The following is a 15,239-nucleotide window of genomic DNA, read 5'->3' as shown; positions in this document are numbered from 1 at the left end:
TGCCTTCCTGGCCCCATATGAAATCACCAGCCTTAAACCAAGAAGACTCAACTCCTCGTGCATGGGATCGTGGAGAAGGACTCTAATCCCTTGGATACCATCAGTGTCTCGTGTCTCTTCCTAAGAGATCAGCACAGTGGCCTGTAATTTTAAAAAGACCACTGCTGATCTTTTTCAGGAAAAAAGGGAGCCCGTGCCTTTCTTTGTACTGGTAAATGTCTGAAATAGGAAAGGTATCCCTTTACCTTCAACACTAGGTAGTTCTGTTGTTAAGCTGAGATCTTCCCGTGACCTTGAAGTTCTGTGTACGTGGGGATTATGCATCTCTTTCCATACCTGATACAGCACGGTCCACTGACTTGAAGACCTCCCTCCGGTCTTAGCTTGAGAAAAGATTGTGCAGTGTTATTTTTAATGGAATAATGGTTATTTCTACTCCATGCATTTATGCTAATTTACTCAGCTGTTATCTGTTCCTATTATACTCCCAGGTATATAACTGATATGCTCTGTTTCTTAAGAAATCTCTGAAATTTCCGCAAGTTGCTCCTTTACCATTTATTTCTTATTATTAAAGTCTGTTTGAGTCAAATATCATGCTTAAGCTCTTATAATACATGAACTAAGTTTTTAAAGCCCCACTTATAGGCCTGATCCTGGAGCTCGGCCAGGCATTTTTGGTGCTATGTGTTGAGGTCACCGAATGCTACAGTTTCTTTTCTTTTCTTTTTTTTTCTTTTTTTTTTTTTTTTTTTTAATTTATTTGACAGACAGAGATCACAAGCAGTCAGAGAGATAGAGAGACGAGGAAGCAGGCTCACCGCTGAGCAGAGAGCCCGAGGTGGGGCTCGATCCCAGGACCCTGAAATCATGACCTGAGCCAAAGGCAGAGGCTTTTGGTAGTGGTTAAAGGCAATGGTCAAAACCCACTGAGCCACCCAGGTGCCCCTGCTACAGTTTCTTATCTCTGGACACTTATGTACTTGGGTGAACAAAATGTTTTTTTTTTTTCATGTGGCTGAGATCAAATGTACTGACTTATTGGGGTTCTGTTCTCTTCTGGTTTTCAGGGTGCTGGTTGCACAGCCCTGGTGGTCGCTGTGGTGGCAAGAAAGCTAGAACTTACCAAAGCAGAAAAACACGTGCACAACTTCATGATGGATACTCAGCTGACCAAACGAGTGAGTCATCACCCTTGTGTCTTCCAAGGGACATTACCGTGTGGCTCTCCACGTTGGGCAATACGACCTCTATCTTGACCTCTGAACTGACATGACGTGCTTTAGCGTTAAGGCCTTTTTGGAATCACTTCCATTTTTTTTCCCCTGCATGTTGAGAACGGACTTGTTCTAACTTTAGGTCAGGGAGAAAACAATTGGACGACCTCGGTATTTACTCAAGGATCAAAACAGACCACATCAGTCTAAATAAATAAGTGCACTTAACATTTACGTTTGCAGGATACAAGAAGGGACCAATATTTGATTGAATAGGAAGGAACACACTGTCAAGTGTCATCGAGAAATTTTATGGGGAAGTGATTCAACACTGTCCTACTGAGCTTCTGTGAGCCCGTCGCTGTTCTAAAGACTGGGGTTGCAACGACAGGGAGAACCAGCCAGTAACTTTTAGGACCCCCAGGTAGTACCAGAGATAGGCCCTTTCTCTGATTTACAGGCTGTCCAGGAGATGAAGTACAGCATCTGCATGGGAAAATATGGTAGAAAACAGTAACCATGGTGTTTACAGAGCACTCCCTCTGGGTGAGGCTTGGCTGCAAGCATATCACTGCTGTAAACTGGGTTACAGGGAAAGTGGTAGTATTAGGCTTATTTTACAAATATGGAAGCCAAGACACAGAGAGGCTCGGTAACTTGCTCAAAGTCATCATATCAAGGAGGGAAAAGATTCTTATCCACTCCCACTCTATTTTTAGCCTCTCTGCATAGGTACTGGAGAAATCACAATGAAAGTTCAGATAACTCGATATTATTTTACAGCAACATCATCTTGCTGCGTCACCTGAAGCAGAATCTAATCAGGCTGTCATTGAAGTGACAAAAATACGTTGTAATTTGGCGACTTTACCCACAAAGGAGTCCATGGAGAGTTCAAGCTGAGGTGCAGTTTTCAGTGGTTTAACTCATTTTAGATTTAGACTTATTTTTTACTATTTTAACTCATTTTTTACTCATTTTAGCTTTAGATTTACTCATTTTAGATTTTAGATTTAGGTTTTAGATAATCAGATTTAGATTAGATTTCACTCATTTAGATTTTGTCTGCAAAATGGTTACCTCAGCTCATTTGGTAAATACTTCCTAATAGATCCCTCACCCTGACGTACACATTTACACACGTGGGTAGTGTTTAGGAAAGGGAAACATGGATTCCAATTGCCTTGTCCTTCTCTAAGTCACATCTTGTCGTGCGACTTCATTGCATTTGGAAGGTCTGCATGTATTCTTGAGGATCTAAGCCGCTCGGTTGCAGACACCATCCTCTTGGCCTGGGCGTGCTCCTTCAATGTCTTCTACCCTCTGGGTGTCTTTCAGTCTCCAAACTCATGAACGTTCGTGAATATTACAGAAAGGCACAAGGAGAGACCTAAGTGCAGAGCTGAACAGAGGGTTAGGATTCTTGTCGCTTTCAAAAATACACCAGGAAATGACTATGGGACTGTGAGCCCACATATAGTCCAAACTTGAAGCAGATGTTTTATGGATCTCCTAATGGGCTTGTTTGGAAGAGTTCCACACTGTACAGTTCGTATCTAAGAGTCCAAAGTTGTGCAGTATCGAAAGAACTCTTCCACAGACCCCCTTGTATAATCCAGAGAATTTTTTTGTGAAGATGCTACATTATGAATTTCCCAAGAATTACCTTAATGCCACACTGGGGTAAAAAAATTACATTAAAACACCCTAATAGCCTATACACCATGTAAATCTTTTCAGCAACAAGAACAAAAGGTGTGACAGGATCCCAAATGAGAGAAACCAAGTTAGCATGTTGAGGCCAACCAAACTCCCCGGGTTTCATAAGCAAGTATTTAGTTCTAATTTGAGAAGGAAACATGTAATTGCTTTAGATTGACTTGGGGCTCCAGCTGTTCTGTATCCTACTTACTGAGCAGACAGATGTTAAAGCCACAGTAAAATACCTTTGATGGAGAGATCCATGCTATTTGGACAGGTCTCCAGGATCATGTGGGAGACATTCCAGGTTGGTTCGATCATTTAATTGGTTTAGCTCGGGGTCACTCAACCGCAGCATGGTTGATCTTTGGGAATGGATAGTTCTCTACTCTGCAGCTGTCCTGGGGCCTTGTTGACTGTTGAGTAGCATTTTTAGTAGACTCATGACAACCAATAATGCCTGTAGACACCGCCACATGTCCCCTCAGGGGACAACATTGCCCATGGTGAGAACTGCTGCTTTACTGGGTTATTCCCTGGGGATTTGGAGACTGAGACCATCCTCATAGCAGATATTCTTTGTGGCTACTCAACTTATTACAGTCTTCCTGGGAATAGCATGTATTTAACAAAAGTACCCTGTGTGCCTATTATAGTTGAGGTTCTGTGTTACCTGCTGAGGATGTAGAACTGAAATATCACAGGGTGCTTTAAGCTTTTACACTACTGTGCCTTCAGCAAGTCAGATGAAAGGTCTGTTTGTTTGTTTTTCTCTGTTTGGCAGAAAAATGCACTCATGTTCTTGCTTCTTTTGCTCATGAGCCCCCTCAAAGCCCAGTCCCCTTTTGGAGGACTGTGGATCTCGAGAGCTTCCTTTGGTTTTTATGAATGGGTCTCATTTCCCAAAATGGACCATGTGTTCTGATCTTACAGCATCTCTGTTACAAGGACTTACAGACTTTAGTTGGACTCATAATGTACCACTATCTCTAGGAGTTTCTTCATAGAAAGCTTTTTTGGTAAGCAGTACTATCCTTAAATTCACATTCTCCACCGTGCTTTATTAATTCTGTTATCTCATTGCTACTTCTTAAAAGTTGAGCTGCTTTCCCATATTACTTGGGACAGAGGTCTCTTATAGGCCCAAGAAAGTCATTCCAGCAAGCCTGTCGACAGCTTGAATTTTTATGGGCAAAATGTCACGAAGTACAGTTACAAATGTTAAAATGGTGTTAGAATCAAACATAAATTTCTCAGGCTACCCATTTCATTATTAGAGTCAATAAAATATATGAAAATAATAGCCCTTTTATAGTTCTCTTAAACTTAATGAGTATCATTTACTTGACACTTGATTCCATTTTGTTATTTATGGAATTTCTAAATGGGCCCATTTATAATTGTACCTTTTTAAATAAAAATTCTAAAATACTGGAAGATGACAGAATAATAGGATCCTGAGCTCACCTCTACCTCTGGATACACTGAGGCTACCACTACAGATAATGCAACCAACTCTGAAAATTCCGTAAAGACTAGCAGAACAGATCTTCTACGGGTAAAGACTGAAAGAAAAAGCCACATGGAGAAGGGGCACAGATGCGGTTGAGAACCCAGTCTCCTGCATGGCAACCCACAGGATGGAGGAACATCACAGGCACAGAGACCCTACCTAAAGAGTAAGGCCATCAAACCCCACATCGGGCAGCCCATGTTACTGGGGACCCGTACCACAGAGATGAGTCTCCATAAGTTCTGAATTCATATTGGTAGGAGCTTTCTACAGGACTGGAAGTGCTAGTGGACACCATATTCTTGCCCTCCTTCAGCCTGGCCGGCAGCACTTTGCAGGAAACAATTCTGGTCCTTTCTGCCTACCTTGCTGGCACTGGTCATCCAACTGCACCTAGTGAGCATCCCCCTGAAGCAACTACTGCCCCCGGGAGGAGCCAGCCCCACCTACCCGTGGGCCTAGAGCAGTCAAAGCCCAGGCACAACAGGAGGACACATGCTGCTCACAGGGCCCACTGCTCTCTAGTACCTGGTTCTCGTGACCATAGTGGACTGTGCTACTGGGAACCACAGGACACTTTCTACCTAAGACCAATAGTACTTCCAACACCAAGAGACACAGCTGATCTACCTAATACATTGTAACAAGCAAAAAGAGTCAAACAAAATGAGGAGGCAGAGGAATATGTTCAAGAAGAAAGAAAAAGGCAAAACCTAAGAAAGACGGCTGAACCAACAAAATGGAGATAAGTAATATACCCAATAAAGAGTTCAAAGTAATGGACCTAAATTGGGATGAACTCAGAACTTTAACAGAGCCTGAAAATATAAAGAACCAATCAGAACTGAAGAAGACAGTAACAAGAGAAAAACACACTAGAAGGAATCAAGAACAGATCAAAGGGTACACGAAACAGATGAACAACAGGGTAACTCATATTATAGGGGTCCCAGAAGCAACAGAGAGAATGGGGGCAGAATACTTACCAAAGAAAGAAGAGCTGAAAACGTCTCTGACCCAGGGGAAAGAAACAAATATACAGGTCCAGGAAGTACAGGGAGATGCAAACAAGAGGAACCCAAAGAGGCCAATACCATGACACATATTAAAATGACAAAAATTGCAGATGAAAAGAGAATCTTAAAAGTAGCACGAGAGGGGCACCTGGGTGTCTCTGTTGGTTATGTGTCTGACACTGGAGATCAGCTCAGGTCATAATATCAGGGTTGTGAGATAGATTCCCACATTGGCCTCCAAGGTCAGTGTAGAGCCTCCTTAAGATTCTCCCTCTCTTGGGATGCCTGGGTGGCTCAGTTGGTTAAGCTGCTGCCTTCGGCTTGGGGTCATGATCCCAGCATCCTGGGATAGAGTCCCACATTGGGCTCTTTGCTCAGCAGGGAGCCTGCTTCTCCCTCTGCCTCTGCCTGCTACTCTGCCTGCCTGTGCTCATTCGCTCTCTCTCTGACAAATAAATAAATAAAATCTAAAAAAAAAAAAAAAAAAATTCTCCCTCTCCCCCTGCTCTCCCCAATTCCTACTCATGTTGGCTCTCTCAATAAATTATGTAAGTAAGTAAGTAGCAAGAAAAAAGCAACTAGTTAGGTACAAGGGAAACCCCATAAAGCTATTAGCTGAGTTTTCAGCAGAGTTTGCAAGCAAGAAGGGAGGGGCATGAGATATTCAAACTGCTGAAAGGAAAAAAACCTATACCAACAATATTCTACCCAGATAGTTTATCATTCAGAATTGAAAGAGACATCAAGGAGTTCATTACCACTACACTGTCCTTATAAGAAACATTAATTGGACTTCTTTAGCTCAGAAAGAAAGGTCTTAACTAGAAGAAAATCTTGAAAGGAAAAAGTTCACTGGTAAAAGCAAATATATAGTAACGGTAGTAGATGAGTCACTTACAAAGCTAGTATGAAGGGTCACAGACAAAAGCAGTAAAGTCCATTACGTGTACAGAAATTAGTTAAGGTATACGCAAAATTAAAATATGTAAAATATGTTATACATATAAAATATGAGCGACAGAATAGAAATATAATGCTTTGATTGGTTGATTGATTGATTGGAGATAGATGAGGAGAAAGAGAATCTCAAGTAGGCTCCATACCTAGCACAGAGCCTGATGCAGTGCTCAATTCACAACCCCAAGATCCTGACCTGAGCTGAAATCAGGAGTCGGATGCTTAACAGACTGAGCCATCCAGGCACCCCTAGAAAGGCAGTGCTTTTAGAATGCTTTTGAACTTAAGCGACCATCAACTTACTATCAACTATCATACACACTGGATATATGCACCTCATTGTAACCACAAGCCAAAAACTTGTAATAAGTGCACACAAAATAAAAAGAATCCTAACATAAAGCTATGAAAGCAAGAGAGCAAGAAAAGAAGAACAGAACTCCAAAAGCAATATAGGGAAACATCAGAATGGCAATAAGTACGTGCCTGTCAACAATTTAAGTGTAAATGGACTAAGTGATTCAACCAAAAGACACAGGATGACTGAATGGATAGAAAAATAGGACCCAGCTATATGGTCCCTACAAGAGACTTGCTTTTGACATAGAGACACATACTGACTGAAAGTGCAGAGACGAAGAAAGACATTCCATGCAAATGGAAAGGCTAAAAATCTGGGGTAGCAATACTTAACATCTGACAGAATAGACTTTAAACCAAGAGACAAAGAAGGGAATTACATACTGATAAGGGGAACAGTCCAACAAAAGGATATAATTCTAAATATCTATATACCCAGTATGTGAGGACCTAAATACATAAGCAAATATTAATAGACATAAGGGAGAAGTTGACAGTAATACAATAATGGTAGGGGACTTTAATACCCCCACTTGCAACAATGGATAGATTATCCAGACAGAATCAACCAGGAAAGAGTAGCTTTGAACACACATTAGACCAGGTGGACCTAACATATATAAAGCATATTCCACATCCAAATAGCAGAATACCCATTATTTTCATGTGCATCTGGGATACGCTCCAGGACAGATCACATATTAGGCCAAAGAACAAGTCTCAGTAAGTTTAAGAAGATTGAACTCATATTGAGTATAATTCCCAACATAATGCTCTGAAACTAGAAAACAATTACAAGAAAAAACTGGAAGAAACAAACCACGGAGGCAATACAACATACTACCAAATAACCAATGTGTCTAGAAAGAAATCTAAGAAGAAATTAAAAAAAAAAAAACCTATAGACAAATGAAAATGAAAACACAACAGTCCAGAATCTTTGAGATGCACTGGAAGCAGTTATTAGAGGGAAGTTTATAGCAGGAGAGGCCTACCTCAAGAAGCAAGAAAAATCCCAAATAATCTACCCTTACATTTAAAGAAACTAAAACAAAACAAAGCAAAACAAATAATGCCCAAGTTAGTGGAGGGAAAGAAATACTAAAAATCAGAAACAAGAAAACAGTGGAAAGGACCAATGATACTAAGAGCTGGTTCACTGAAAAGATAAGGGAAATTGATAAATCCTTAACCAGACTCCTCAAACAAAAAAAGAGAAAGACTCAGATATATAAATCAGAAATGAAAGAGGAGAAGTAACAACCGACATGCCAAAAATACAAAGGATTATGAGAGACTACTGCAAAAAAATATACACCAACAAATTGGACCACAGAGAAGAAATGGATAAATTCCTAGAAACCTACAGTCTTCCAAGACTGAATCAGAAAGTAGGAACCTTGAACACATCAACTACTAGTAATAATACAGAACCCATAATAATATAAACTCCCAACAAATGTCTAAGAGCAAATAGTGGCTTCATGGGTAAACTCTACCAAACATTAAAAGAAGAGTTAACACTTACCCTTCTTATACCATTCCATAAAGAAGAGGAAGGAATGCTCCCAGATTCATTCTAGGAGGTCAGCACCACCCTGATTCCAAAACCAAATGAAGGCCCTACAAAAAAATAGAAGACTACAGACCAATATTTCTGATGAACATTGATATCAAAATCCTCAGCAAAATATGAGTAAACCACATTCAACAATACATTAAAAGGATCATCCACCAACAAAATAAAAAGGCCATCTGTTACTGAATGGGAGAATATATTTACAAGTGATGCACGAATAGGGAGTTAATAATTCAAAATATATAAGGAACTAATATAACTCAATACCAAAAAATCCAAATAATCCAATTAAAAACTGGTTAGAGGGCCTGAACAGAAATTCTCCACAGAAGACACACAGATGGCCAACAGGCACATGAAAAGATGCTCAGCATCACTCACCATCAGGAAAATCGAAATCCATATGGTTAGTATCAAAAAGACAAGATATAACAAGTGTTGATGAAGATGTAAAAGTAAGAGAACACTCATGGACTGTTGGTGGGAATGCAGACTGGTACAGCCATTATGGAAAATGACACAGGGATGCCTAAAAAAAATAAAATGATAAGTACTATACAATCCAGTTCTTTCACTTCTGGGTATAGAAAAGGAAAACACTAATTAGAAAAGATATATGTACCCCTATATTTATTGCATTTTTAAAAATAGCTAAGCTATGGAAGCCATGTAAGTTTCAATCAACAGATGAATGGATACAGAAGATATGAAACATACATACACAGTGTAACATTACTTAGCTATAACAAAGAATGAAATGGTTGCAGTTTGCAAAAACATGGATGGAGCTAGAGAGTATCATGCTAAGTGATAGGAGTCAGACAAACACAAGGTACCATATGATATCCTTCATAGGTGGAAGTTAAGAAATAAATGAAAAAATAGAGTTAAAAAGAGACACAGACCCAAAAACAAACAAACAAACAAAAAACAAAACTAGGCTTTTAAGTACCCAGAACCGAATGAGAGTTGCCAGAGGAGAGTAGGGTTTGGAGATGGGCAAGGTAGTTGAGGGGGATTAAGAGATACAGACTTCCAGTTACAAAATGAGTAAGTCAAGTACGGTATCAGAAACACAGACAATATCCGTGGGACACCTTTGCACAGTGACATGAATACGGTAAGGGCACAAATGCCGAGCATTTGGTAACACAACTGTTGAGTCACCACATTGTCCATACCCAACTAATGGAACACAGTGTGGCAACTACAATTTAAAAAAAGAGTTCAAAGATGTGAAAGATTAGGAAAAACTTCTGGGACACAACCAAGAGTAAACAAGGACCTAACAGTCATGCAGAGTTACCAAGAGGAAGGTTCAAGATCCAAGTTCAATGGTGCCACTTATGGCTAGAGAAAACTGTAGCTATCCCCCAAAAACACTGCACAGAAGAAATCTTTTTTCCTGATGGTCACCAAGAATGATTATAGACATTCTGAAATTGGAATAGCCTTGTCAAAAAGGCATGAGTATGAATGTCAAACAGTTGATTATTCCTTCCGGGAAGAAATGTAGCTTTCCAAGCCTCTCATTGTGTCTCTTAACCGCATTGAACAATCTCCATGAAAAATTATTTTCCATGCCCAAGTTTCCAGAGGAACAACTGTATATAGAAACTGTTTCTCTGAGGGACAACCTTAGCCACATAAAATACTATGTTTGGAAGTGGAGCACACCATTCATGGCTCAGTGTATATCGGGGGAGATCGTCCCATGTAATTCCAAAAGCTTATGCGCCACGCTGTAATTCCAACATGGCAGAGGAGATCCATGGGCGCAGAATAATCTAATGACTTCAAAATGAAAGCCTAATAGTGATAGCTCGTCCTAGGGCTTAGGAAGACAAGAACCACCATTTTTTAGATTTGCTGTTTATCACCGGACAGAGGCAGCAGGTTTACCACACTCTAACTTTCTGGAAATGTTACTGCTCTTCATTCACGTCTGAACCAAGAAGAAATCTTGGGGTTTGGCCCTCTGCATACTTGCATTTTGGAAGGAAACTTGAAAACAAGCAATTCTGGGAGCCCAGACGTAATTTTTTTAAAGTAGCTAGATGTACCACAGAAGATAATTATACATATTAATGTCCACTGTGGGTGTTTCCAATCCTGTTAAGAATTCTCAATAAGATCCATAATAAGAACACCATTATGCAGTTATGTAATTTGGTTTCCTACGTGCCTCTTAGCAAGTGAACAGAAATGCTGGAGGATTCAGTCCATGGAGACTGCACTTTGGGCTTGGTGACATCAGCCCAGGGGCTGAAAACATGGAATGAATAGATCACTCGGCCTTACCCTGTTCCAAAGCCCCAGAAGTCACCCAGCCCCATGTACCTGCTCCGAAGGGGAACCAGGCGGCACGTGGTGTGGTGTTCAGGCTTAGAAGTCTTGTCTGTGTTTGTCCCGGGCATCCCAGAGGCATTGCCCACAGCATACAAGGCAACATTTTACCGTAGTTAGGACAATGAGAGGCAAGGATCTCGATCTTGCTTCTTCTGGCAAAGGTTATGCTCTTTCCTCTTAAATTCGCGAAGAGGGGGAAGCATTGCCCTGAATTAAGTCTCTGAAGGGAGGGGCAAGACGAAAAAGGACATAAAAAAGGAGATTTCTTAAGAATCATAATAGTGCCAAGCAAAGGAGAACTAGAAACAAAGCACCCTTTAAGACAGTGCTCTAATAACATGTCTCTGTTTGAGCAAAGCAGAGTCTCAGCTCAAAGTCTGTCAGCTTTAAGGGCTTTTGTGATTTAGTACATATTGTTACACTTTGAAATATTATTCACCTTGCTACCTGGGGCTTTAATTTTTTTAAAAAATTATTACCGTAAGTCAGCAATAGAACATTTCATATTCTGAACCTTGAGAGACTGTGGACCCTGAGAAACAATCTGGAGGTTTCAAAGGGGAGAAACAATCTGGGGGGAGGGGGTAACAGGGCGATGGTATGTAGGAGGGCAGGAGGGCACATGCTATGATGAGCGCTGGGTGTTACCCTCAACTAATGAATCACTGAACACTGAAAAAAAAAAAAAAGAAAACACATTTCCTATCCTTTCTACCTATGAAGGAAGGTGGTTTTAAGGCATCTGGGTAAGTACTATTACCTTCAATAGAATTATTGCTTTTAGGGCCTCTGTTTTCTCAAAATACCTGATTATTAATATGTCTGGTAACATGTTTCTGATAAAAGATTTTAAGTGGAATTGAGCCTGAGTCAGGCAGAGCCAAAGTTCATGTTTTCCTTTTTTTCTGTCCTTATCTTTTGATGTACAGGAAAGAAGTTCTATTTCACAGTGGTGTTGGCCCATATATTGGCACTAGAGTTATGCCAGCTACTGATGGGGCCACATCGATGATCCCCCATAGCAACTATCATGGTATCTAACATGGGATAGAGACTTAATAAAAATGTGTTGAATTAGTAAATGGAAATTAGGGAAGACGTGGTTAGGTCTCTTCTGTAACCTCTATACCCTTCTTATCCAAAGGGTCCTTTGGTTGGTAAGTATGTATCTGTGGTTCATGATTAGAAACTTTTATGATGCCAAGTATATACCATGTTATCAGATATTTGTACTAGAGAGACACAAAGATGGGTGCCAAGACCCCTGCCCTCTGAGAGTCTGTAAATGCCCCCAAAGGGCAGGAGGGAAAGCCAGGGTTACAATGGGAGAAGACTGTATGGCAGGGTTCTTAACTTCATTAACAAGAGAAACTTGTGCCATAAAATCACCTTCCCTTTCATCTAAACCATCACGAATGCTTAGACCTACTTCCCTTCTCCAGTGGGCTAGCATTGCCGAGTAACAATTCCCCATTGCTCAAACCTGTGGAACACTGAGGTACTTAGTAACCAGTCTTCTCACTGTCCCCCATCCCTTTCAGCCTTAAAGGGTTGGAAAAAGCTACTTATCCCAGACACATGCGATCACTAGGCAGAGGGTGCATGGTTCTACTCTTGAATGTTCATCTTGTGGCTGCCATCTTGAAAAGTACCAGTTAAATGGGATGGCTTCAGAGTTTTATTCTTGTGTTCCACAACCTATTTGGGAGTTAGAAAGGGGAACATTTCAGCATTAATGCATCTATCTCACAGTTTTTCAGAGCAGCTCTATAGAGTTTCATTTTCAGATGAGGAATCATTTTCATTCTTAGCCTGTCACCCGCAATGAGCGTCTCGTGCACACAAATCCTGCCACAGTGATCACAGAAGTTGAGGTTCCCTACTCCCGTCAGCTATTCCCCTGTCATCCCAAAGAGAACAATAACAACAAAAAATCATTTAAAATACCTCGAGGGCAAGCAGTGTACCACCTTTGTAAAGATTTAGGAACAGGAGGAATTTGGCCTTTGCTGTTTATGGATGGGAGCCCAAAGCAAAATCCATTGTTAATGTTCTCCTGCAAACATCCCTATGTTCAGCCGCTATGTCACTGTCCCATCTGTTTTTACCAAGTTTTCCAGTTTCCTCCTCTGTGTCTTGAGCTGATAAAATCAAGGAGGGGGCGTCCACCAGGTTTCCTTACCATCTTCCAGTTAGCTAAAGCCGTTCTGACAGCTGAGACTGCCATTCACTGGCCCTTCTGCTTCCCGGTGGGGAAGGGCCTATTCTAGCCCCAGTCGGTGACAGCCAGTAACTTGCTACCCCTTTCCCAAGGTCCTCAACCCTTACCCCAACTTACGCAGGCTCCTTACGACTGAAACGGACATAAGGACCAGATAGAAGATTCTTCCCAAAGGTGACTCCTACCCCTGTAAAGAAGAGAAATCTGTTTCTGTAAGAACAAAGAACCCAGAATTGACCTAGAACAACCTTCAACTTCACTATGGATGGCGGTCATGTTTCTTGGACACACTGCTGGAGCTCAGCACCCAGTATTTCAATGCTGTTTCCACTGGTTTCAGAAAGAAGGCTGTCGGCACAGTCTGAGGACAGTCCAGAGGACGAGCGTCACCAACCCAAGTTGCTGCTAAAAGCAGTTCTAAGAAACGAGTCATTCTCTTAACGCGGGTTCTCGCAATAGAGTTTCACTCAGAAAGAAACCTTTACAGCAGCCTGACCGAGATTCACCACCAGCTACCAAACCTGGAGCTTTCTTGGCTAAAAATAGGAAAAAAAAGAAAAAAAAATACCACATAGATCCCTGTGATGGTAGTTGTAACGTAATTCTAAGACTCTTCCTGAATGAAGACTAAGTCCTGAAAAGGACTTTAGTAAGAATTCGCTCTACTTTTCTGATGTAGGGAAGAGAAAATTGAAGTCAGTCGTGGGAGGTTTAGCTAGTCTCCTTGATCTGACTCAGTTAGTCCCAAGAACTTAGAACCATTTCCCGAGTCCAGTTCTCTGCCCTGTCTTCCCCACCACTTTGACTTTCTCACAGAGTCGTCTTCCTCTACCCGGCGCCCCTAGAAACATCTTTTGTCCATCACTCAGAAGAATTCTAGGGATCAACTTTGGGGGGTGGTATTAGTTTCAGAAGTAGAATTTAGTGATCGAACAGTTGCATAGAGCACCCAGTGTTTACGACATTAAGTTCCCTCCTTAAAGCCCATCCCCCAGTTACCCCATTCCTTCAGCCCCCTCCCCTCCAGCAACCCGCAGTCTCTTTCCTAGAGTTAAGAGTCTCTCCCACATTGCCTCATGGATCAGCTTCTTAGAGTAAAGTCATTAATAATTAGCCTAAGTGTAAGCTTTGGGTCTTGGTATCCTGCACTGTGAGCTAGGGAGAGGCCAAACTTGGCCTTAGCTGGGCCTTTATCAAGTTCCAGGAATTGTTGAAGATGCTACTCAAGAAAGCAAGGGCTTGAATATTACCACAAAGTATTCATACCTTCCATCGGCTACACTAGGTCTTGGCAGTGTTACTGAAACACTTACATCCTTTACAAGGATATGTCTTACAGGGATGTGTCTCATCTTATCTGTCTCGTCTTATAAGGATATGTCTCATCCATTGGAAATGCAGCGTCCTTAAATTAACCAAACTAAAATCACAGCAGCCTAGGCTCTCGGTCAGCCTATGCTAACAGGCATACAGTTTGCTAAGTCGCCCCCGGAGGGCAGAAGAATTGGACCACTTGGACAGTGAGCAGCCGAAACATGCCCTTCATGTCGTTTTGCGGTCAAAAATACCAACCAAGCTTTTAAGAGACAAGATTTACCTTGGCCTTCTGGCATTTTGCCTTCCTCCAGGGAAAGGAAGAACATGGGGATAACAATTACAAGACAGGGTAGGGGAAAATCAGCACCTTCCCCCACCCCGTGTTGCCAGACAGGTCACAGGCACCTCTTGATATCTTTAAAAAAAAAAAAAAAAAAAAAAAAAAAGGTTTCTGAGGAGTAGACTTTAGTCCAGAAAGACATCAGTACTTCCCTAATATTCCATTTTTAAAGGGGTTCCCAGACACATACTTTTTAACAGGCACAGATTCAAGATACATCTTTTCTTTTTGTGAGAAACAGTTATTCAACAGAGCTAGAACTTACCATGATCATTCAGATGATGAATATGACCCCCCCCCCCCCCCCCGCCCCCAGTCACGTTGCAAAGGATTCTGCTCTGGAATTTATCAACTGTTGTGTTCGTTTGTTTTCTTAACAGGTGAAAAACGCAGCTGCCAATGTACTCAGGGAAACATGGCTAATTTACAAAAATACGAAGCTAGTAAAGAAGATAGATCATGCAAAAGTAAGAAAACATCAACGAAAATTCTTGCAAGCTATTCACCAGTAAGTACCACTTCTCATCTGTTGCCTTCCTGCTTGTGTAGCTCTGGGTCTAAATTCTCCTACTCGGTCATTGTTCTCTTGTGAGAAGAGAGAAAAAGAAAACACTATCATGTCTGTGCCCAGAAGACATTATTTGGCATTTTATTAATTCCACAGATGAA

General features: G+C 41.2%; 1 protein-coding gene across 5 annotated transcripts in view; it reads left to right on the top strand.

Annotated features, from left to right (window-relative positions):
- The window catches only part of KCNN2 (potassium calcium-activated channel subfamily N member 2), a 460,896-nt gene that overhangs the window by 436,142 nt on the left and 9,515 nt on the right, over nucleotides 1-15,239 (top strand). For all 5 annotated transcript variants that reach the window (XM_059416113.1, XM_059416111.1, XM_059416114.1 and 2 more), the window contains 2 exons: nucleotides 1,071-1,181; nucleotides 14,951-15,078. In XM_059416113.1, the coding sequence (XP_059272096.1) occupies nucleotides 1,071-1,181; nucleotides 14,951-15,078 (239 nt within the window). The remainder of the gene's footprint in view (nucleotides 1-1,070; nucleotides 1,182-14,950; nucleotides 15,079-15,239) is intronic.

This window comes from Mustela nigripes, chromosome 12 (genome assembly GCF_022355385.1).
Source record: "Mustela nigripes isolate SB6536 chromosome 12, MUSNIG.SB6536, whole genome shotgun sequence".
NCBI lineage: Eukaryota > Metazoa > Chordata > Mammalia > Carnivora > Mustelidae > Mustela > Mustela nigripes.
Note: the sequence above shows the minus strand (reverse complement) of the source record. Positions and strands in the feature narration are given on the sequence as shown.